The 23,995-nt window shown below is 48.4% G+C and overlaps 1 protein-coding gene across 1 annotated transcript in view; it reads left to right on the top strand.

Moving 5' to 3' along the window:
- The first annotated feature begins 763 nt into the window (after positions 1 to 763).
- The window catches only part of dync1h1 (dynein, cytoplasmic 1, heavy chain 1), a 41,496-nt gene continuing 18,264 nt past the window's right edge, over positions 764 to 23,995 (top strand). The window contains 44 exon segments of the mRNA XM_083684050.1: positions 764 to 1,081; positions 2,134 to 2,162; positions 2,164 to 2,196; positions 2,199 to 2,227; positions 2,523 to 2,696; positions 3,051 to 3,306; positions 3,733 to 3,919; positions 4,217 to 4,488; positions 4,933 to 5,160; positions 5,568 to 6,644; positions 6,860 to 7,039; positions 7,326 to 7,475; positions 7,914 to 8,060; positions 8,513 to 8,653; positions 8,748 to 8,924; positions 9,156 to 9,266; positions 9,637 to 9,756; positions 10,113 to 10,352; positions 10,571 to 10,726; positions 11,105 to 11,218; positions 11,354 to 11,464; positions 11,742 to 11,951; positions 12,387 to 12,533; positions 12,893 to 13,059; positions 13,391 to 13,564; positions 13,793 to 14,147; positions 14,468 to 14,662; positions 14,821 to 15,103; positions 15,318 to 15,418; positions 15,683 to 15,842; positions 16,277 to 16,517; positions 16,769 to 16,952; positions 17,201 to 17,413; positions 17,813 to 18,051; positions 18,310 to 18,466; positions 18,961 to 19,188; positions 19,460 to 19,690; positions 20,022 to 20,162; positions 20,463 to 20,696; positions 21,061 to 21,267; positions 21,601 to 21,722; positions 22,477 to 22,642; positions 23,065 to 23,358; positions 23,660 to 23,793. Of these exon segments, the coding sequence (XP_083540176.1) occupies positions 829 to 1,081; positions 2,134 to 2,162; positions 2,164 to 2,196; positions 2,199 to 2,227; positions 2,523 to 2,696; positions 3,051 to 3,306; positions 3,733 to 3,919; positions 4,217 to 4,488; positions 4,933 to 5,160; positions 5,568 to 6,644; positions 6,860 to 7,039; positions 7,326 to 7,475; positions 7,914 to 8,060; positions 8,513 to 8,653; positions 8,748 to 8,924; positions 9,156 to 9,266; positions 9,637 to 9,756; positions 10,113 to 10,352; positions 10,571 to 10,726; positions 11,105 to 11,218; positions 11,354 to 11,464; positions 11,742 to 11,951; positions 12,387 to 12,533; positions 12,893 to 13,059; positions 13,391 to 13,564; positions 13,793 to 14,147; positions 14,468 to 14,662; positions 14,821 to 15,103; positions 15,318 to 15,418; positions 15,683 to 15,842; positions 16,277 to 16,517; positions 16,769 to 16,952; positions 17,201 to 17,413; positions 17,813 to 18,051; positions 18,310 to 18,466; positions 18,961 to 19,188; positions 19,460 to 19,690; positions 20,022 to 20,162; positions 20,463 to 20,696; positions 21,061 to 21,267; positions 21,601 to 21,722; positions 22,477 to 22,642; positions 23,065 to 23,358; positions 23,660 to 23,793 (8,768 nt within the window). The 5' untranslated portion in view covers positions 764 to 828.

The following is a 23,995-nucleotide window of genomic DNA, read 5'->3' as shown; positions in this document are numbered from 1 at the left end:
ACCTGCCTGACACTTATTTTACAGTAACTGAGAGATTCGTAGAACACAACTAATTAATAATAATAACAACATATTTTATCTCAGTCTGAATGGTCGACAATGACACACTGTACAACCCATTGCTAATATTGATCATATCTAAATGGTACAACCTGACAAGAATATAGATTAGTGTAGCCTACTTTACAAACAGTCTCCTGTGTCGTGACTATCAATACCGCCCTCCACTGGTTCAGTAAACAGTCAGTCAGTCATGTGCTTAGAAAAAAATGACAGTTGGCAATTAACCAATTGAAAACAATATGAATTTATTATTTTTGGTTGCTTGATCGATAGATCGATTGATTGATTGAGCAACGTTTAACGTCTATTGAATACCTTTAATCTCCATGTTAAGGACTGACGGGGATAATGGTTTGTGTGTTTTATTTTCTTAAACGGTTTTGCTCATCAAACAAAAAAGAGATGACATCTTATTAACAATCTGAAAATACATAATAATCTGAAAATGATCACGCAGCAGACAACTCCCTTTTCCCCGTGACGGAAAAAAGTTTTCAGACCGGTCTAAATTGCATTATGGGTAGCGCTGTACTCTTGTAGGAGCAGTCCACTTGAACAGTTCATTCAACTGAATCCTTTGGAACTACAAGTACCAGCATTGCCCTGTATGGATTTCTAAAGGGCTGTGGCTCGCTGGTTGACTGAACCCGCATCCTCCACCACACCGCTGACACATCACCCAGTGGATGAGCTCGGATCGGACACACCTCGTCTCTTTGTTCACTGTTGAGTCTACGACCCATTCGTTGTTGATTGTTTCGGAAAATGTCCGACGGCGGCGGGGGCGACGAGAGCTCTGCAACCATGGAGGTGTCTGCTGCCGTACAGACGGTTGCAGATACTTCTGTGTTGCAGAAGCATATTCGTAAACTTATCCCACTGCTCCTGGAAGATGGCGGCGAGGCCCCGGCCTCCTTGGAAACCGCCCTAGAGGAGAAGAGCTCCGTGGAGCAGATGAGGAAATTTCTCTCTGACCCTCAGATCCACACCATTCTAGTCGAGAGGTGCACACTCAAAGGTTAGTCTTAGTCTAAAAGGCTAGATAGCGGTGGGTCGTGAAGTGAAATCATCAGTGCAACCAATGTCGCATCTGCATGCTAACTTAGCTTGTTAGCTAGCTGTCACTCTGCAGCTGACAGTTAGTGCGCTGGCTTGTCAGCTGTCAATCAGTCGGCATCCACGGAAAATGTAACAATTCCCTCAGGTGTATAAAACTGCTTTTGTTGTATACCTGGCATTATATACATTCGCTACAGGAGCTACCTTTAAACAATACAAGCCCCCTTTGTTTGTGTCGATGTTCTCGCCTTCAGCAACAACGTGAGCTTGTAAACTGTTATGCTTGCTTACTGTGGCAACAATATCTCCAGTTTACTGTCAATGAGCGCTTTGTCTCTACAGAAAATCCCCTCACATGCACGCCCCTTGGCAGAATGAGTACTTCTAATACATTTATGATTGTCATCCTCATTTAGCGCTCAACCACTGTGACCCCACACACACACACACACACACACACACACACACACAGCTATATGAGTGATACACTTTGATTTAGTCCAATGCTAACTATAGACTTGGCTTTGGATTTACAGCGACTGTGTCCATAATGGATGAATGGTGCATTGCAGAGATATAGGCAGACAGTGAGTCTGCAGATGTTTATCTTCTGCAGCAGTGACATCATCCGGTAGACAGGGTGGCACGCACAACGCTTTGGCTCAGTTCCTAATTGCACCGTCATGTCGCAACATGGCGCATTATGGCTGGCCTAGTTAGCTATAGTTTTAGTCCTTTCCTCCCCTCTGATCCATTCCCAGTCCCTATCTACAACAAACAGTATGATTTGTTGCCGTAACTGAGGTATTGGCAATAGCAAACCAGCCCTCTTTGTCATGCAGCTGATTTCATAGGCTACATAGTATGGTTTCAGTGAAGTGGGCTCACATGTGTTTGATACCATTCCTCATTCCTTTCCATGCATTACAATGAGCCGTCATCTGATTTCTACCTCCACTTGTTTACGCTGGCTGATGTTTTTCTTCCTTTCTCTCTATTTTTCTCAATCAGAGGATGTTGGAGATGAAGGAGAGGAGGAGGAAGGAGTGTATCTCCTACAACATCAACATTGACTTGACATCCACTATGGGCTCAAGTCCAACAGGTACTGTACTCTTAACAGTTAAATCCCAAACTCTGAATCATTCTCAACAACAACAATCATGTGATCTGACTGATCTCTCCATTGGGAGATTGTGAAAGACTATTATTCTTCCCCAGTCAGATTGGCTTACTGTTATTTCCCTATGCGTCATCATGACATGTTTTCTGACATAACCATGCTCCATATTGTAGCCTACAGGATCATTGACATTAAATGATCATTGTAGCACATCAATCAACTGTCTGTTCACTTAGCTGTGTGCAGATAATGACATGTTTACTTTTTTCTCTTTCAGTCTGGCTTTTATCAAGAGGGCTGCAGTCATCGACGCTGACAAGCCCATCTCGACCCAGGTGCGCGTGCTGACCCTGAGTGAGGACTCCCCCTACGAGACGCTGCACTCCTTCATCAGCAATGCCGTCGCTCCCTTCTTCAAGTCCTACATCCGGGAGTCCGGCAAGGCGGACAGGTAATCTCCATGCCATCTGGTCTGATTAGGGACACTCCAATTAACCTTGGGTCTGGTTGTGTTCCAGCCAGGTTATCTTCATTGCAGTCGTGCTGCGCAGATTATCAGATCAGATTAACGCTTGAGAGTTGTGTTCAGCATCTCAGGAAACACATCAATATGATATAGCGATATGCTGATCCGTGCAGCGGGACTGCAATGAGGATGAGCTGGAACACAGCCATTGATTCGAGGCTGCTGACTGTTCTGCACAAATACACAAACCAACACGGACAATGAAAGCACTATTTTATATTGCTTATTTGTAATACCCAGTGGGTTGATATCACAATCTCAGTTCTTTCTGCGTTCCAGGGATGGAGACAAGATGGCTCCCTCTGTGGAGAAGAAGATTGCAGAGCTGGAGATGGGCCTTCTCCACCTGCAGCAGAACATCGAGATCCCTGAGATCAGCCTGGCCATCAACCCCATCATCACCAACATCGCCAAGCAGTTCTACGACCGCGGGGAGAAGCCCAAGGTCACCGACTTCGGGGACAAAGTGGAGGACCCATCCTTCCTGAACCAGCTGCAGTCTGGAGTCAACCGCTGGATCAGGGAGATACAGAAGGTAAGGGGGGATATGGATGTCTAATGCGATTTGGTATGTGGTGTTTGTGATGTCCTTTTACAGTGACTTTTGGTCTCTAGTATTGGGGAACTACTTGATCCTTTTACTTCCGTTTTTTTTTTGTGTTTCATTTTCTATGTGCGTAATATAAATGCACATTGAGCTGCAAACAAATGTATGAAAAGTGCTATACAGTACAACTAAAGTTTATTATTATTATTAGTAGTAGTTGTAAATGCTCTTGACTTTACTGCTACTTAGCCATTTACTACCTTTTTTCAAATCTTATTTTGTATGTGCTATAATGTAACAGACCTTTTTAATTTTTTATTACATCAATCAAACACTGTTTGAAAGGTACAATTCACCAAAAAAAAGGGTATTGTCATCCTAATGAAATGGTTTGTCTTTCCCCCCTGCCCTCAGGTGACTAAGCTGGACCGGGACCCTGCCTCCGGGACCGCCCTGCAGGAGATCAGCTTCTGGCTGAACCTGGAGCGGGCCCTGAACCGCATCCAGGAGAAGAGGGAGAGCCCCGAGGTGCTGCTCACCCTGGACATCCTGAAGCACGGCAAACGCTTCCACGCCACCGTGAGCTTTGACACTGACACCGGTGAGTTCTGCTCAGTTCCTTATAATACTGCATGCTTTGTCTGAAGGCTCTGAAATTGAAGGCTTGTTTATTGTTTTTTTTGTTTTTTTCAATATTTTTATTTTAAGTCCCTTTGCTGTTATAAAGTGTGCTGTGACAATCGTTTGAAATGCTCTTTAAATAAAAAAAAATAAAAAAATCAACGAGAGACTTTAAGACTGTTGTAAGCTTGTCAGATGTTTCTATCCTTTTATATAGTGTGGAGTGCTAATATTAGATGATTAATGTTAATAATCCCCCCCCCCCCCCCCCCCCCAGGTCTGAAGCAGGCAGTGGAGACGGTCAACGATTACAACCCCCTGATGAAGGACTTCCCCCTCAACGACCTGCTCTCTGCCACTGAGCTGGACAAGATCCGCCAGGCACTGGTGGCCATCTTCACCCACCTAAGGAAGATCAGGAACACCAAGTACCCCATCCAGCGGGCCCTGAGGCTGGTGGAGGCCATCTCACGAGACCTCAGCTCCCAGCTGCTCAAGGTCCTGGGCACCAGGAAACTCATGCACGTCGCCTACGAGGAGTTTGAGAAGGTGAGTCTACTGCAGGGGAGGCTGGTGGAGGTAGGAATCGGAGGACAGGCTCATTGTAATGCATGGAATGGAATGAAGGATTGTATCGAACACACATGCCTCCACTGGTCTACTACGGCACCGTAGTGGTGGTTGCTACAACTGTGCTACACATTTGTTGCTATCTCTATGAGTTTATGCCAACCCTAAGAAGACTGTAGAATCCTATATCTATGTACACACACAGACACACCCACGTTCTCTCTCTCTCTCTCCCATATTATAAACAAACTTGGTTCCATTTAAGATCATCAGAGCACAGCACGCCTGAATCTGAGCCATACTTTAGTATGGGAGTGTTTGAAAGGTGAGAGTGAGGCCTAGAGGACATGCTGTTACTGACAGCAGCATCTGACACCACAGATCGCACCTTTCTAATAACGCTCACCTGTGTCTCTGTCTCAGGTGATGGTGGCGTGCTTCGAGGTGTTCCAGACCTGGGAGGACGAGTACGAGAAGCTGCAGGTGCTGCTGAGGGACATCGTGAAGAGGAAGAGGGAGGAGAACCTGAAGATGGTGTGGCGTCTCAGCCCCGCCCACAGGAAGCTGCAGGCGCGTCTGGATCACATGAGGCGCTTCAGGAGGCAGCATGAGCAGCTGAGGGCCGTCATCGTACGCGTGCTCAGGCCTCAGGTACTGTTAGAAAACACCAATCAAATGTACTTGTTTAGCCCTTTTTGCACACAGGTCTGTCACAAAGTGCCTAACAGCATGAATAATATAAACAATACCATTAACATGTGGGCAAATCTCTAGTGACACCCTGTTCCCTGTATATTGCATTACTTTTGACAAGAGCTACGTTCATTTATTTTGTTTATTTACCAGTTTAGTTGACGGGGACGGTTACACATTACTCAACATTTGTTTACACGTCAGTGTCAATGTTTCGGAGTCAGCGTCATTGTCCAATTATAGTTCTCTACCCCATGCTCATCCACCAATGAAATAGTTTCCCTCTGTCCATTGCTGAAAGCCCTCTTCTTCATTGGTGTTCGTAGGTGTAAACCTCTCTTCCTCATTGGTGTTTTGTGCTGTAGGTCTCCGCCGTGCCCCAGCATGCCCCAGGCGAGGCAGTGGAGCCCCCAGACATGAAGGTGGCCGAGGTCCTGTTTGACGCTGCGGACGCCAACGCCATCGAGGAGGTCAACCTGGCTTACGAGAACGTCAAGGAAGTGGACGGGCTCGACGTGTCCAAGGAAGGCATGGAGGCTTGGGAGGCCGCCATGAAACGCTACGACGAGCGCATCGACCGCGTGGAGACCCGCATCACCGCCCGCCTCCGCGACCAGCTGGGGACGGCCAAGAACGCCAACGAGATGTTCCGCATCTTCTCCCGCTTCAACGCGCTCTTCGTGCGCCCGCACATCCGTGGCGCCATCCGCGAATACCAGACGCAGCTCATCCAGCGCGTGAAGGACGACATCGAGTCGCTCCACGACAAGTTCAAGGTCCAGTACCCCCAGAGCCAGTCGTGTAAGATGAGCCACGTCCGTGACCTGCCGCCCGTCTCCGGCTCCATCATCTGGGCCAAGCAGATCGACCGGCAGCTCACCGCCTACATGAAGCGTGTGGAGGACGTGCTGGGGAAAGGCTGGGAGAACCACGTGGAGGGCCTGAAGCTCAAACAGGACGGAGACAGCTTCCGCGCCAAGCTCAACACCCAGGAGATCTTCGACGACTGGGCCCGCAAGGTGCAGCAGCGCAACCTGGGCGTGTCCGGGCGCATCTTCACCATCGAGAGCAGCCGGGCGCGCGGACGCACGGGGAACATGCTCAAACTCAAGGTCAACTTCCTGCCCGAGATCATCACGCTCTCCAAGGAAGTCCGCAACCTCAAGTGGCTGAGCTTCCGCGTCCCCCTGGCGATCGTCAACAAGGCCCACCAGGCCAACCAGCTCTACCCCTTCGCCATCTCCCTGATCGAGAGTGTGCGCACCTACGAGCGCACCTGTGAGAAGGTGGAGGAGAGGATCTCCATCTCCCTGCTGGTGGCCGGGTTGAAGAAGGAGGTGCAGGCTCTGGTCACCGAGGGCATCGCCCTGGTCTGGGAGTCCTACAAGCTGGACCCTTACGTCCAGCGTCTGGCCGAGACTGTGTTCAACTTCCAGGAGAAGGTGGGTGTCTCTCAGAATCAGAAGTTTAAAGGATGGGCTGTATTTATGTAGCCCTTTTCAATGTGCTCAAAGCAGTTGCTTTATGTGGGAGTGTTTGATTCCTGCTTGCCACTAAACAAATAAGATATTTGTCTCAGAATCATAACTTGAAATGATCCATCAGGGTTTTTGAATTCAGAAGTAGAATTCACGTGTTCTGCTCCTTTGTTCCCCAGGTGGACGACCTCCTGCTGATCGAGGAGAAGATCGACCTGGAGGTGCGCTCTCTGGAGACCTGTATGTACGAGAACAAGATGTTCACGGAGATCCTGAATCGCGTGCAGAAGGCCGTGGACGACCTCAATCTGCACTCCTACTCCAACCTGCCCATCTGGGTCAACAAGCTGGACATTGAGGTTGGTACTTCAACATCCTCATTCTTCACCTGTTTATTAGCCAATGGATGGTTTATGCTTGAAAATGTTGATTTATGTTTCAAAATTACTGATGATGAATAAACATTCAATCGCAATTACCTTAGAAGCTAAATGGGTAATTCAACAAAGGCAAATTGTTATTGTTCATTTCTTTCACGATGTGCTTTGAGTAATGCTTTCATGTGCTACCCTTCGGGACCAGATGCGTCTTATGCTGTGAATCCCAAGTCAATCAATCTTTTGATCCTTCCCTTGTCGTCTGTAGATTGAGAGGATCCTGGGGGTGCGTCTGCAGGCTGGCCTGAGGGCCTGGACGCAGGTCCTGCGGGGCCAGATGGAGGACAAGGCCGATGTGGACATGGACACAGAGGCCCCACAACTCAGCCACAAGCCTGGGGGAGAACCCAAGATCAAGGTGGGTGATGGAACTGTGATGGGAGCAGAGGAGGAAGAAATCTGAGGACGGGCTCATTGTATAGAATGGAATGGAATGAGGATCGGTACCAAACACATGTTTGATACCATTCCCCATTCTATTCCATGCATTATATTGAGCCCATCCTCCCACCTGCCTCCCCTAGTCATAGGAGGATGAATGCATGATACTGTTGTGTAGATGTGCTATTTACATTGCCATTCATGCCTCTGCTATTCACATTGAATGTGTGACAGTTTTTTATTTAAAAAAAAGCTGTGATTTGTGCCTCTAAGCCAAGACAATTTCCCCCTGGGAATTAATTCAGTTAATTCAATAGGATTATATTCATTGGATGAGAAAACAGGAGTGGATCCTTTTCCTTAGACACAACTGGCAGTTATGCTACATGTTCCATTTGTGTGTCTTCTATTCTAGAACGTTGTGCACGAGCTGAGGATCACCAACCAGGTGATCTACCTGAACCCTCCCATCGAGGACTGTCGCTACAAGCTGTACCAGGAGATGTTCGCCTGGAAGATGGTCATACTCTCCCTGCCCAGGATCCAGAGTCAGAGATACCAGGTCAGGACCAAGGCTGCTTTTAATGTTCTGACTGAGTGTGCTTGACTTTATGAACTTCATTCTGACAGTTACTGAAAGATTTATGAATTTACAAAAAAAAAGAATTAAACATTTAGAAGCACAGGGTTATACTTTAACTTCTATCACCTAGGTTACCACTGTAACCTACTCTGGAACAGTTTAGTATGGGTTGTTGAGTTTGTGTAGTTGCCATAGAGGTACATGATATGCTGTTAATCTGTGGTATTAATCCAGGTCTATTGAAAAAGATCTCAGTGAGACTAACCTGGATAAATAAAGGTTAAATAAATGAACCTTGCTATGGTGACCAGGTGCAGAATTCTTTCATGTCTTTCCCAGTAAATACATAGATAAATAACATGCCTCCCCCTTGCTGTGGTGTCCAGGTGCAGTAAATACATAGATAAATAACATGCCTCCTTCTTGTCCAGGTGGGTGTGCACTACGAGCTGTCTGAGGAGGAGAAGTTCTACCGCAATGCCCTGACCCGGATGCCTGATGGCCCGGCGGCTCTGGAGGAGGCCTACAACTCTGTCAAGGGCAACGTCAACGAGGTGGAGCAGTACGTCAAGGTACGTCCATCAGGGGAGGCTGGTGGAGGTAGAAATTGGAGGTCGGGCTCATTGTAATGCATGGAATGGTATCAAACGTGTGTTGTCTCCCCAGGTGTGGCTCCAGTACCAGTGTCTGTGGGACATGCAGGCTGAGAACATCTACAACCGCCTGGGGGAGGACCTGAACAAGTGGCAGGCCCTGCTGGTGCAGATCCGAAAGGCCCGCTCCACCTTCGACAACGCCGAGACCCGGAAGGAGTTCGGACCCGTGGTCATCGACTACGGCAAGGTAATACACTGGAGGATCAAGTACCATCCTATTCTACCCATTCAGTTTAGCTCTATTCTATTTTACACCATTCCATGCAGTTCTATTCCATTCTACCCCATTCCATCCAGTTCTATTCCATTCTACAGACCATCCAGTAGTTGCACTCACTTCTTCCCTATGCAGTTTTCTGCTCTAGAAATGAATGTCTGTGTGCCTGTTGGTTAAGTGCTGTTATTTGTTGACGTGCAGGTCCAGTCCAAGGTGAACCTGAAGTACGACTCGTGGCACAAGGAGGTGCTGAGCAAGTTTGGCCAGATGCTGGGCAACAACATGCAGGACTTCCACTCTCAGATCTCCAAGGTAGGCTCTCTCTGTCTGTCTATCCGTCTATCTATATCTATATCTATGTCTATCTATATCTATATCTATCCGTCTATCTATATCTATATCTGTCTGTCCATCTGTCTGCAAAGAGAAACTCTTGTCATCGGTGTTCAGTACGGCCAATTTAAACATCACTTCACACTAAGTAGTGTGCATGTTTAGGATATTGGGAAAGTATCAAAACTTGCATACTACCTAGAAATGGGTGATATTGACTGTACTGTGCCATGCATACTTGATAGTATACTAGTACGGATGTTGGATACTAGTATGAATGTTGACTTAGTCTCTGTTTGTCTATCAAACCTGGTCTCACCTCCTCTGTCTGGTGTGTTTCCTACCCTAGTCTCGCCAGGAGCTGGAGCAGCACTCTGTGGACACGGCCAGCACCTCAGACGCCGTCACCTTCATCACCTACGTCCAGACCCTCAAACGCAAGATCAAGCAGTTCGAGAAGAATGTGGACGTAAGTGCAGTACATCCGACACCCTCCTTCAGGCTGAATTCCTTATTTGAATTCCTGATATGTCGGCTATCCCATAGGCTCTCCCATAGGCTCTCTTTTAGATCAGATCTTTTTTAAACATCAACCAATCAAAAGACAAGCCGTACCAATTGCTATTTTGACACCTATCCAATCCTTTCAGGTCCTCCTGTTTTAGGAGATATAAGCTAAGAACCTATTTGGAGCTTGGTGTTAGGCTCCTCATAAATTAGGGTTAGGGTTAGATGGGGTCATATGTCTGATGTCATATGTGAAAGACATGGACGGATCTCTGACCCCGTCTCTCCCCCCTCCTCCCTCCGCCCCCCCCCCCCCAGATGTTCCGTAACGGCCAGAGACTGCTGGAGAAGCAGAGGTTCCAGTTCCCCCCCTCCTGGCTCTACATCGACAACATCGAGGGCGAGTGGGGCGCCTTCAGTGACATCATGAAGCGCAAGGACACCGCCATCCAGCAGCAGGTGGCCAACCTGCAGATGAAGATCGTCCAGGAAGACCGCGCTGTGGAGAACCGCACGGTCGATCTGCTCTCGGACTGGGAGAAGACCAAGCCAGTCGGTGTAAGTAAATGGAAGGGGGGGGAGATGGATATGTTTTGGGGATGATTGTGACCATCGTCTTGGCCTGTATACTTGAGGATTTTGTATTCATATGTGAGCTATGCTATTTTTTCCGAGATTACATAGAAATGCACAATAAGCTTTACGTGTTTTCCATTTGAAGACACACAGTAAAGGGATGCACTTTGATTGAATGTTTCTCTTCTGTTGTTCTATAGGGGAGCCTGCGTCCGGAGGAGGCCCTCCAGTCCCTCACTATCTACGAGGGCAAGTTCGGCCGCCTGAAGGACGACCGAGAGAAGTGTGCCCGCGCTAAGGAGGCCCTGGAGCTCACGGACACCGGCCTGCTGAGCGGCAGCGAGGAGAGGGTGCAGGTACGGACGTCAAACCACCTCTTTTACCTAACAGCAACCAGGACAAGTGTCGTTCCACAACTCTACAGAACCATGCAGGTGTTCGGTTAGGTGAGGCTGCAGCTACAGCCTTACCACGTATCTAACTTAACCTGGATAGCCTTCTTGATACTGATAATAAGTTGGTCGTTTAGTGTTCCTTTATCCAGAGCCACTGACAGTTGATACTGTAGTCAATAGCCCAAGTGGAAATCAAACCACCAACCATTATGGTAATCACACCTCATCTTGGTCAGCCAGTCTTCTAAGATGATGATGATGATGATGATAGGGACACAGACAGACGGATGCTCTGAGGTGAGTTCTTAACAAGTTGTGTGTTCTTTTGTGGTCCCCTAGGTGGCGCTGGAGGAGCTGCAGGACCTGAAGGGGGTGTGGTCTGAGCTGTCCAAGGTGTGGGAGCAGATCGACCAGATGAAGGAGCAGCCCTGGGTCTCTGTCCAACCACGCAAGGTAATATTCACCTGTCAATCAAATCAGTTAACTTTATATCAAGTGAATTTAGGGTCTCAACAAATATGTTTATTTTTTTTAATTATTTTTTTAAATGTGGTAATTTTATTTGGAATTATTTTATTTAAATTCCAGCTGCGTCAGAGTCTGGACGGTCTCCTGAACCAGTTGAAGAACTTCCCAGCGAGACTGAGGCAGTATGCCTCCTACGAGTTTGTCCAGAGGCTGCTCAAGGGATACATGAAGGTGAGGCACTCCTTCTCTCTCTCACAACACTGGTCTGAACGATGAGAAACTTGAAAACTACTTGCCTTAGGAAATGAATGCCCTAGCCAAGTTGCCATTCAGAACTGTAAACTACAACTCCTTAACTGTGTCCCCATTCCCCATTTGAGAGAGACAAAAAAAAAAAGAAAAAAAAGTCCAAAGTCAAATTACTTGCCAAAGCGCCACTTTGACCCTCTAAACTATCCCTTCTTGTGCCCCAAATGCCCCTCTAAACTGTCCCCATCGTCCCCCCCAGATCAACATGCTGGTGATTGAGCTGAAGTCGGAGGCCTTGAAGGACCGCCACTGGAAGCAGCTGATGAAGCGTTTGCACGTGAACTGGGTCCTGTCTGAGCTGACCCTGGGCCAGGTCTGGGACGTGGACCTCCTGAAGAACGAGATGGTGGTGAAGGACGTGCTACTAGTGGCCCAGGGAGAGATGGCCCTGGAGGAGTTCCTCAAACAGGTGAGTCATACCTGCCTAGCCTCGTAGTATAACAGGGCAGTATAGCAGGCGTATAACAACCAAGACCAAAGGAGCTAGTTTAAGTCATGCAGCTCATTCGAGAGGATGACTTGGAGCAAGAATGCTGAAAAAAAGCTGATTATAGAATTCTCTTTCCGTTCCCTACAACTTTACATTTTAAGCAACTAGCTGTGAAGTTATGCTTTTGTGTCCTTCTAAATGTGATAATATCTTTACACACACTATACTAGTTCCAATGTGGTGTGCTGAAGATGTGTTTTCCTTTGTTCTGTGGTCCTCAGTAGGCGCTAACAACGCTTAGGTTGTGGGTTTGATTCCTGCTGGGACCATATATACTGAAATGTATGCACTCACTGCAGTGTAAGTCACTTTGGATAAAAGCGTCAGCTAGATTACATATCTTATGTTCTACAGATCCGTGAGGTGTGGAACTCGTACGAGTTGGACCTGGTGAACTACCAGAACAAGTGCCGTCTGATCCGAGGCTGGGACGACCTCTTCAACAAGGTCAAGGAGCACATCAACAGCGTGTCAGCCATGAAGCTGTCACCTTACTACAAGGTAGGAGGACGACTCCATTTAAGGAGGTTTTTTATCATCATTATCATTGATGTATTTTATCATCAGACTCAGTAATATACAAACACAAGACAAGAACATTGTAAATATTCTACCTTTTTTTTTACTTAAAAAAAAAAAAAAAAAATGTTTATTTATTTTTTAATACTTTTTCTTGTTACACACACGCACACTTTCAACATAAGCCCAAGTCCTATTGGTGCAAAGAGATTTTTTGTAGGCTGTAATAAACAAAACAAACAATAAATAAACAAACAACATTTTATAGGAACATGATCCGACACAGCACATCAACCATCCCTGTGAGGTAATGAATGAATGGTCTCCTCCTCTCCTGTCAGGTGTTTGAGGAGGACGCTCTGAGCTGGGAGGACAAGCTGAACAGGATCATGGCTCTGTTTGACGTGTGGATTGACGTCCAGCGTCGCTGGGTGTACCTGGAGGGCATCTTCACTGGCAGCGCCGACATCAAACACCTGCTGCCCGTGGAGACACAGAGGTTCTCCAGGTAAGAACACTGAAACACCTGCTACCTGTAGAGACAGAGGTTAGAACACTGAAACGCCTGCTTACCCGTCACTCAACCCTCTCACAAAGGCGCGCTTGCATTGGTCTGCTTGCAAGTGCGTAAGAACTAGAGGAATAGTAAAGTGAACACTTACCTAACTTTCACACCCTGTTGCCTTAGCAACTTGACCTGTAGGCGTTCACACACTTGTACTTGTGAAGAAAACAAGAATGTTTAGACAATTGACCCCCCCCCCCCCCTGCATCACTCACACAATTATCCTCTTTCTCTCTCTCGCCCTCTCCCCTGTCCTTCTCTCTCACCCCTCCAGCATCAGTACAGAGTTCCTGGCCCTGATGAAGAAGGTGACCAAGTCCCCTCTGGTGATGGACGTGTTGAACATCCAGGGCGTGCAGCGGTCTCTGGAGAGACTGGCCGACCTGCTGGGGAAGATCCAGAAGGCCCTGGGAGAATACCTGGAGAGAGAGAGGTCCTCCTTCCCCAGGTGAGAGGATACACCTGGGTCTTACCTGGAGACAGGAGGTGGACGTCCAACACAGACAAACTCGACTTATCTGCCACTGAGGAGATGGATAGCATCCATACATTCACTCACACACACATTCATTCCCTTACACATTAACACACTCAGTCAGTCATTCACACATTAATTCACTGACATTTTACACACTCCTTTATGCATTCACTCATTAACGATCCTCTCCTTTATCAGGTTCTACTTCGTGGGAGACGAGGATCTGCTGGAGATCATTGGCAACAGCAAGAACGTGGCCAAGCTCCAGAAGCACTTCAAGAAGATGTTCGCCGGCGTGTCGAGCATCCTGCTCAACGAGGAGAACACGGTGGTCCTGGGCATCTGCTCCCGCGAGGGAGAGGAGGTCGTCTACAAGACCCCCGTGTCGATCGAAGAGCACCCCAAGATCAACGACTGGCTGACCCTGACGGAGAAGGAGATGAGGGTCACCCTGGCCAAGCTGCTGGCTGAGTCGGTCAACGAGGTTGCGGCCTTCAACAAGGGCGACTCCATCGACCTCACCAACTACATCAACTGGATCGACAATTACCAGGTAACCTTGATGTGATCAGTGGATCCCCGAATCTTGATTTGTAACGAACTAAAGCCTGACAGATTTCCTGATGGTTTCTGAATACCCTACACACACAGTGCTACTCCACAACTATAGATGTCATGTTCACAGTGGTATGAAATTATTGGGCCCAATAAAAGTAATGAGCAATTGAACCAAAAGGAACTCACCACAACTCATCAGTGGGTGTTAAAAAAAACTGCTCTAATCCATCATAGCTGCAGAGCTGTGACTCTTATCACCTGATCACATTACTTCACACCCCCCTCCTCCCCCCTCTCCCTCTCTCCCTCCCTCAGGCTCAGCTGGTGGTGCTGTCGACCCAGATCGCCTGGTCAGAGAACGTGGAGAACGCCCTGATCACCATCGCAGGTGGGGGGGACATGTCGCCCATGTCGGGGGTGCTGGCCAACGTGCAGGCCACCCTCAACATCCTAGCCGACACCGTCCTGATGGAGCAGCCCCCGCTGCGCAGGAAGAAACTGGAACACCTGGTAGGTGGATGGATTTATTTTTTGATAATTGAATGTTATGCACATTGATTTGAAGTGATGTTTTTAGGTGTCTGTCACCAAATGCATGCAAGAATAGTCTTGTACTGAACCTACGTGAGAAAAATGTGTGGCAAAGTATTCCTCCCTTCCCCCTCCAGATCACAGAGCTGGTGCACCAGAGGGACGTGACCAGGACGCTGATCAAGAACAAGATCGACAACCCCAAGTCCTTCGAGTGGCTGAGCCAGATGAGGTTCTACTTTGACCCCAAGCAGACCGACGTGCTCCAGCAGCTGTCCATTCAGATGGCCAACGCCAAGTTCAACTACGGCTTTGAGTACCTGGGGGTGCAGGACAAGCTGGTCCAAACCCCCCTCACCGACCGCTGCTACCTCACCATGACCCAGGCTCTGGAGGCCAGGTTCGGTGGCGCCCCCTTCGGTACGGATGGCTAACTGCATCACCTACACTCATATACGCCAAATCATAGCTGACGAATTAATGAAATGTGTTTAATTTAGCAAATCCAAGTCACAAAGCAAGTAGTTCTTTATGAAGGAAGATAAACAGAAGTGAAATAACTTTGGGTTTGTGTAATGTTATGAAAGTAAGGGGATAATAAGCTAATGTTTCCTGGTGCTGTTTTGATCCCCAGGACCTGCTGGAACTGGAAAGACCGAGTCAGTCAAGGCTCTGGGCCACCAGCTGGGCCGCTTCGTCCTGGTCTTCAACTGTGACGAGACCTTCGACTTCCAGGTACACACACAGGCACCCCCGTCATCCTTTTAGCTAGTCAGAGCTTTAACCACTGTATTTATTTAACCTTTATTTATCCAGGTTAGTCCCATTGAGATAAAAAAAAAAAAATCGAGAGTTTCAGAGACTCAGTTTCAGAGAATCTTCATCATCTCATTGTCCCAAAACAGCAGCATGCATACAAAATGAATCCTAAATTCAATTTTGTGTTCTGTAGGATTGTCTGTCCTTTCCGTCTGATTCTGACCCGCTCCTCTCCTCTAGGCGATGGGTCGTATCTTCGTGGGTCTGTGCCAGGTGGGCGCGTGGGGCTGCTTCGACGAGTTCAATCGTCTGGAGGAGAGGATGCTGTCTGCCGTGTCCCAGCAGGTCCAGTTCATCCAGGTGGCCCTGAGGGAGCACAGCAACCTCAACAGAGACCGCAGTATGTACTACTATACATACTACCTAGTACACACTAATTAGTACTCACTACCAGGGACACACTACCCAGGCTAATACACACTACCTAGTACACACTACCAGGTACACACTCCCTAGTACACACTACCAAGGCTAGTACACACTATCTAGTACACATATTAGAACATTATAAAAACATTATCGAACAAGTTTCGGAAGGAAATAGAAGATGAGTCAAGAGGGGGTGATTTCAGTCCACTCATAGTATGACTACTATATTAGTTATGTTGTAGTCTTAAATTAATAATTTAAATAATAATTTACCAAAAATCATGTCTTCAACTTCATCAATTATCTGTATAACACAATTAATTTCCTTAATTACCTAATTCCTGGCAATCTTGCAGTGAGGATAAGATCTGAATCTCACCTTAACCCTGCGTCCACCTTCCCCAGGTGCGCCCATCACCTGCGAGCTGCTGAACAAGCAGGTGAAGGTGTCTCCGGACATGGCCATCTTCATCACCATGAACCCTGGCTACGCCGGGCGCTCCAACCTGCCTGACAACCTGAAGGTGCTGTTCCGCAGCTTGGCCATGACCAAGCCCGACCGACAGCTCATCGCCCAGGTCATGCTCTACTCCCAGGGCTTCCGCACGGCCGAGATCCTGGCCAAGAAGATCGTCCCCTTCTTCAAGTACGTACGGCCGTGGGGGTGGCTACGCAGCCAAGGGTTGAGGGGAGGGGGGGGGGGGGGGGGTCATGAAGTTAGATATTTAGAACCAGAACATGATTTTTGTTAACTCCTGCCAATCTTCAAATGACTTTTGATCAGTTTTGAAAAGAATGTCTATTTTGTTTTGAGCAACATATTAGCAACTTTTAAAAAAAATATTTCTGCCTCTTCTCCTAAATGTGTTCTAACCGTCCTCTCCTGTGTGTTCCTAGGCTGTGTGACGAGCAGCTGTCCTCCCAGAGCCACTACGACTTCGGCCTGCGAGCGCTGAAGAGCGTGCTGATCAGCGCCGGCAACGTGAAGAGGGAGCGCATCCAGAGGATCAAGAGGGGCCTGCGGGAGCGCGGAGAGAACGTGGACGAGAACGAGATCGCTGAGAACCTTCCAGAACAGGAGGTAAGGAGTTGATTCAGATATTATGCCATTAAAAAGCTTTTCATAGCAACAAAAAGGCAAGCGATAAAGTAGTTGATGGGGTTAGCAGGTAAACTGAAAGCTAGCTTAATTAGGAAAAAATTACTAAAGTCCCCCTCTTCCTCCCCTTTTGGTCAGATTATTATCGTGGTATTGATTTGGACTTTTCAGTGTTTCGATGTCACTCAGTCGCCCTAACGTGTGTGTGTGTGTTCTCATTCTCTCCTCAGATCCTGATCCAGAGCGTGTGTGAGACCATGGTTCCCAAGCTGGTGGCGGAGGACATCCCCCTGCTGTTCAGCCTGCTGTCTGACGTGTTCCCTGGGGTGCAGTACATGAGGGGAGAGATGGACGCCCTGAGGGGGGAGCTGAAGAAGGTCTGCTCTGAGATGTACCTCACCTACGGAGACGGAGATGACGTGGGAAGCATGTGGGTGGAGAAGGTACGCAGCTGCTGCTGGAGAAGACTGCCTAAATTCATTATTATTATTATTATTGTTGGAAATCATAGCCTTAGATGCAGACTCCCAACTCACTGATTTCATATGGTTTCATCCAGAGCCATAGAAGTGATGTTCAGTAAGCTCCTCCATCCATCCATGCACGCTAATTTATACACTTTCTGTAGAATGTGATCATCTTAGGACTGTTGTGCGGTACCATGGTTACCATGATTTGACCCAAGTCAATATATTCACCCTGCTATGGCTCAGCTTTTGGCATGTGCTCCTCTCTGAAGTGACCTCGCCCTCCTAAACCACGCGGCTTGATCTCAGTTTGTGTTTAATCCCCAGTAATACAAACCCATGTCCTCCCTCCTTCCCTCCCCCTCTCCACCACAGGTCCTCCAGCTGTACCAGATCACCCAGATCAACCACGGCCTGATGATGGTGGGCCCCTCGGGCAGTGGTAAGACCATGGCCTGGAGGGTCCTGCTCAAGGCCCTGGAGAGGCTGGAAGGCCTGGAGGGGGTCGCCCACATCATAGACCCCAAGGCCATCAGCAAGGACCACCTGTACGGAACCCTGGACCCCAACACCCGCGAGTGGACCGATGGACTGTTCACTCACATACTCAGGAAGTAAGCAGTGGGAACGGGCTGGGCTGTCGGATACAGGGGAGGCTGGTGGAGGTAGAAATCGGAGGACGGGCTCATTGTAATGCATGGGATGGAATGAGGAATGGTATCACACACGATTTCATTCCATGCATTACAATAAGCCCGTCCTCCGATTTCTACCTCCACCAGCCTCCCTTGCTATAGACAAGTCAGTGTATGTCAGTCAGGTTGTGTGTTTTGGAGGCTTCTCCATCTCATTGGTTGTTTCTCCCATCCCAGGATCATTGACAACGTGAGAGGGGAGCTTCAGAAGCGCCAGTGGATCATCTTCGATGGCGACGTGGACCCAGAGTGGGTGGAGAATCTCAACTCTGTCCTGGACGACAACAGACTGCTCACCCTGCCCAACGGAGAGCGTCTCAGCCTGCCGCCAAACGTACGAACCACACCCTTGTTCACACTACAGATCCGAGCCGAGTCGGGCTGGTCTGGTCTGGTTACGCATCCATCATAAGTTTCTGAAACAGTGCTGGAAAGTACAATGTAAAAGGACAATGTCTGAGCCAGCACAGTATGGTTCGGGTTGGCCCTGTAGTGCGGAAAGCCCAATAGCGACATAAAGGACACAGATGTACAATATACTGTTTAGCATCCTAACAACCATATAAAAACTGACGGGGTGAAGTTGTCCTTGACACAGATTAAGCCATAGGCTAGGACTAGTCAGAACGCGTAATGGAGATTCTCTGTTTAAAGGGATGTTCCACCCAAACATGGTTTTTAGTTCCGGACTAGGCTTAATCTGAGTTTAGAAAACAAGATGTATAGTTAGATAAAGATGGATATTAGGTGGATCCTAATCTGTGTCTGTCTGTCTTTGAATCTATATGAGCATCAGAATTCACCCCTGTGGTGTCCCGTCCTCCGTAGGTGCGCATCATGTTCGAGGTGCAGGACCTGAAGTACGCCACACTGGCCACCGTGTCGCGCTGTGGCATGGTTTGGTTCAGCGAGGACGTCCTCAGCACCGACATGATCTTCAACCACTTCTTGGCTCGCCTGCGCAGCATCCCATTGGACGAGGGAGAGGACGAGGCTCACCGCATGCACAAGGGCACGGAGGATGAGGGAGAGGAGACGGCCTCCCCCATGCTGCAGGTTGGTACACCTCTCTCTGTGCCCTTTGGCCTCTGACATCTGCTTTAGCATCACTTGTATGGAGTGAGGTGCTTCCATCATGTTGCTTACTGACCTATCTCATCCAATTTGTTCTAACCAAAGGTGGGATGGATAAGGGTTGCTTGAGGTATTGTCCAGGTTACACTCTATTTGTGTTAGCAGCCTTGTAATGTAATATGTCTCTCCCTTCTTCCCTCCCTCCTACCCTCCCTCTTCCCTCACCCCCATCCCTCCCTCTTCCCTCCCCCAGATCCAGAGGGATGTTGCGGCCGTCCTGCAGCCCTACTTCACGTCCACTGGGCTGGTGATCAAGGCCCTGGAGCACGCCTCTAAGATGGAGCACATCATGGACTTCACGCGTCTGCGCTGCATGGGGTCCCTGTTCTCCATGCTGCACCAGGCCTGCAGGAACGTGGCCCTCTACAACAACAACCACCCAGACTTCCCCATGCCCAATGAACAGCTGGAGAGATACATGCAGGTCAGACAATCCCTCTGTCTGTCACTCAGACACTGACTAAATGACTGTTAGTCGGTCGGTCGGTCATCTGGTCCGGTCAATAAGTCTCTATCTGTAAGTCTGTCAGCCAGCCAGGCTGTAAGTCTGTAAGTATGTCTGTCCTATAGTCAGTCAGTTAATTCACTCGTACTTATTCAGTCCCCTTTATGTAGTATTATTTCAACTACATGTTACTCATTGATGGTAGCAGGAGTCAATCCATCCAGAACATATAGACTTGGTTTGCTCCAGTAACACTGATGATAACCCTGCCCCAGTGACACTGACGATAACCCTGCCGTTGTCCCTACAGAGGTACCTGATCTACGCTGTGCTCTGGTCCTTCTCTGGCGACGGCCGGCTCAAGATCAGGGGGGAACTCGGCGAGTACATCCGCCGCATCACCACTGTGCCCCTCCCCTCCGCTCCCAACGTTCCAATCATCGACTACGAGGTACGGTGTTCTAACCTGCTTTCATAAAGTGACACTCTGACTCTAATTGACTGGTTTGTTGGTTTATTTATTTGTATTAATTAAATAATAAATGTAATTGCTTTAAAATTGTAAATGCCTTATAAATGTAATTTTTTATTATTATTATTATTACACCAGGATGTTCCTCTCAGCAATAAACATCTTTGTCAGGATTCTTGTAAACTATGACGTTCCATGTATCTATTTTAATCCCAAATTAGATTCTAATCTTGTATTCCAATGTAATCCCCCCCCCCACCACCACCACCTACCTGCCAGGTGTGCATCTCAGGTGAGTGGCAGTCCTGGCAGGGCAAGGTGCCCCAGATCGAGGTGGAGACCCACAAGGTGGCCTCGCCCGACGTGGTGGTGCCAACCCTGGACACAGTGCGCCACGAGGCCCTGCTCTACACCTGGCTGGCGGAGCACAAGCCCCTGGTCCTGTGTGGACCCCCAGGCTCGGGGAAGACCATGACCCTGTTCAGCGCCCTGCGAGTTCTGCCTGATATGGAGGTGAGCAGCTGACCACCAGAGGAACATTTTGTGTCAATCAATCACATTTATTTGTAGATCGCTATTTACGACAAGACAATTGTGCTTCACAACAACAATACAAACAATATGACCTAACCAGGGTGTATCAGGCTGGACTTCAGATAAGGGTTTGAAATTAAACTGCTGATACTGTACCTGTAGTTGGCCTTGAATTTTGGCAGAAATATTATATAAATGAATTTGATTAACTCATCAAACCACACAAATTACTACCTTTTTCAAATTGTGAACTATTTACGTAATGCCAGACAGGTATTATTAATGCTTGAAGTAGGCCTTATAGACTGTCATATTAATGTTTCCCCCCCTCCTCTCCTCCCAGGTTGTGGGCCTGAACTTCTCCAGCGCCACCACCCCAGAGCTGCTGCTGAAGACGTTTGACCACTACTGTGAGTACCGCCGGACCCCCAACGGGGTGGTGCTGGCGCCCGTCCAGCTGGGCAAGTGGCTGGTCCTCTTCTGTGACGAGATCAATCTGCCGGACATGGACAAGTACGGAACACAGAGAGTCATCTCCTTCCTCAGACAGGTAAGGGAGATGGGACACACACACACACACACACACACACACACACACACAGTCATCTCCTTCCTCAGACAGGTAAGGGAGGGGTGCTGAGAGTGTACACACACACACACACACTCGAGACACACTGGAGTGTGTGTGTGAGACCGTTTTTCCTAACTGCGTGATCTGACTGGGGGAAAAACTACGGACACCCTTGTTATAGCGTACATTTCAGGGCCTGGAGTTTTTCCTGGACAGATCAGGAACAACTTTGGGCCCTATGAGATGTCAACCATTAGGGGCATACAGTATATGCAGCCGGCTAACCCTGTCCTCCTCTGGTGTGTCCTGTAGATGGTGGAGCACGGTGGATTCTACCGGACCTCTGACCAGACCTGGGTCAAGCTGGAGAGGATCCAGTTTGTGGGAGCCTGCAACCCCCCGACTGACCCTGGCAGGAAGCCCCTCACACACAGGTACAGTAATCTCTTTATTGGTCCATTTCTGAACTGTAATTTATTATTTAGCTTTTCACAGTACCCGAGACATGCATGCACACACAAACATGTCATGGATCAGTCATCAATCAATCAATCAATTAATGTCATGTTTCGATGACAAGCTGGGAGCAGCGCAGCGTAGCATGGCACCGTTGGAGCGGTGGGTGCCTTGCTCAAGGGCACAACAGCAGTGTTGGCACCTGGAGTTATTGATGCCAGTACAGTACAGAGAACCAGAGAACTGGGGCGCTTCGTGGCGTCGCACACTAATGCGCATACCACATTATCGCAAGGTTCCTGGTTCGATTCTGACCCTCGACATATCTTGCATGTCATCCCTCCTCTCTCTCACCCATCCTTCCTGTCAATCTCTACTGTCTCTATCCCAATAAAGCAGAAATGCCCTAAAAATATATCAGAGAACCTTCACCTCCTGCATCGCCGACAGCCTGGGGGCTCTTGTCTCTGTGGTGTTGCCTGGGTTACTAAGATTGTGATGCCATATCAAAGGTCCCCGCGCTTTCTGCTCGCCTTCATCCCTGTGGCGTCTCGGATTGAATAGGGGACTACATGAGCATGATGCAGCTTTCGTTTTTAACAATGACGTCGTTGGCGATCAAAGACAGTTACTCCGTCATTATTGATTATCAGTTTTAATTTGCTCTGGAATGTTTGCATAGTGGCACAGCCAAGTCACCCCACTGACTCCACCTGTTGTTACCGTCTCCAGATTCCTTCGTCACGTCCCAGTGGTGTACGTGGACTACCCCGGCCCCGCCTCCCTGACCCAGATCTACGGTACCTTCAACCGGGCCATGCTGAGGCTCATCCCCTCCCTCAGGACCTATGCTGAACCCCTGACTGCAGCCATGGTGGAGTTCTACACCATGTCTCAGGTCTGAACCACTCCAACAACACCAAACACCTGCCATTCAAAAGTCATGCTTTGTATGGCATGGGCCTTGGCAACCAATAGATAGATAGATAATTTCTTCTAGGAAAGACCCATGTCCCAATGTATTTGTGTTTTGATTGCTTTATGAAATAGGTACAAGAGCATGTAAGGACATGGGTCCGTCCAGTAGTGAATTAATTTGTTTTATTCAGAATATGTGCCTTATATGACCTTTGTCTGATCTTCGTTGATCTCCCTCTCTCTCTCTTGTTGGTCTACAAGTCCCAACATGTATAGTTATTGCTTCGTTAACTAACAAGCAAAAACAAAAACTCTCTGCTTTGAGATATAGGCTAGCTGTCCTCTAATCTGTTCTCCATCCTCACTGACACCCCCCCCCCCCCTCCCTCTCTCTCTCTACAGGAGCGTTTCACCCAGGACACCCAGCCCCACTACATCTACTCCCCCCGTGAAATGACCCGCTGGGTCAGGGGTATCTTCGAGGCTCTGCGGCCCCTGGAGACCCTCCCCGTGGAGGGCCTGATACGCATCTGGGCCCACGAAGCCCTGCGCCTGTTCCAGGACAGGCTGGTGGAGGACGAGGAGAGGCGCTGGACAGACGAGAACATCGACATGGTGGCCCTCAAACACTTCCCCAACATCGACCGTGAGAAGGGCCTCCAGAGACCCATCCTCTACAGCAACTGGCTCTCCAAGGTGAGATGACTACTTCCACTCTGTCTGCATCCTTCCATCCTTCCATTGTCCAACAGCCGTTTGATGGAGCATATAGTGTAGTGTTCTCGAATGAAAGGTGATTGAGCCACGGTGAGCGTTGACCTGTTGTTGGGGCACTTGGGATCATTCCATTTCTCTCATAATGAATGCGTAGAAGGGGTGTGATTTATACACTATAATATTATTATGTTGATTGACAGGGAATAGGTTGACAGATCTGCTGTACGTGAACTGACTGTCTGTCTCTCTCTCTCCACCCCCCCCACCCCCTCCCCTCCAGGACTACATCCCAGTGGAGCAGGAGGAGCTGAGGGACTACGTCAAGGCCCGTCTGAAGGTGTTCTACGAGGAGGAGCTGGACGTTCCTCTGGTGCTCTTCAACGAGGTGCTCGACCACGTCCTCAGGATCGACCGGTGAGACAGGGCTTTCCTCTACAATGCTCAACATTGTTACCCATGAGATGTTATTTTGAGGTGGTTGGGCTTGACTCCTTGCCTTTAGAGCCAGTCACTCAATTACCAATGACTTTAATTACCGGACCTAGAAAAGGCTCTAAACTCTATTGAACATATGAGGTTGAGGTTAGTCAATTACAAGTGTTCCCCTTACCTCTAC

The sequence above is a fragment of the Argentina silus genome, assembly GCF_951799395.1.
Source record: "Argentina silus genome assembly, chromosome: 13".
NCBI lineage: Eukaryota > Metazoa > Chordata > Actinopteri > Argentiniformes > Argentinidae > Argentina > Argentina silus.
This window is presented reverse-complemented; position numbering and strand designations above follow the sequence as displayed.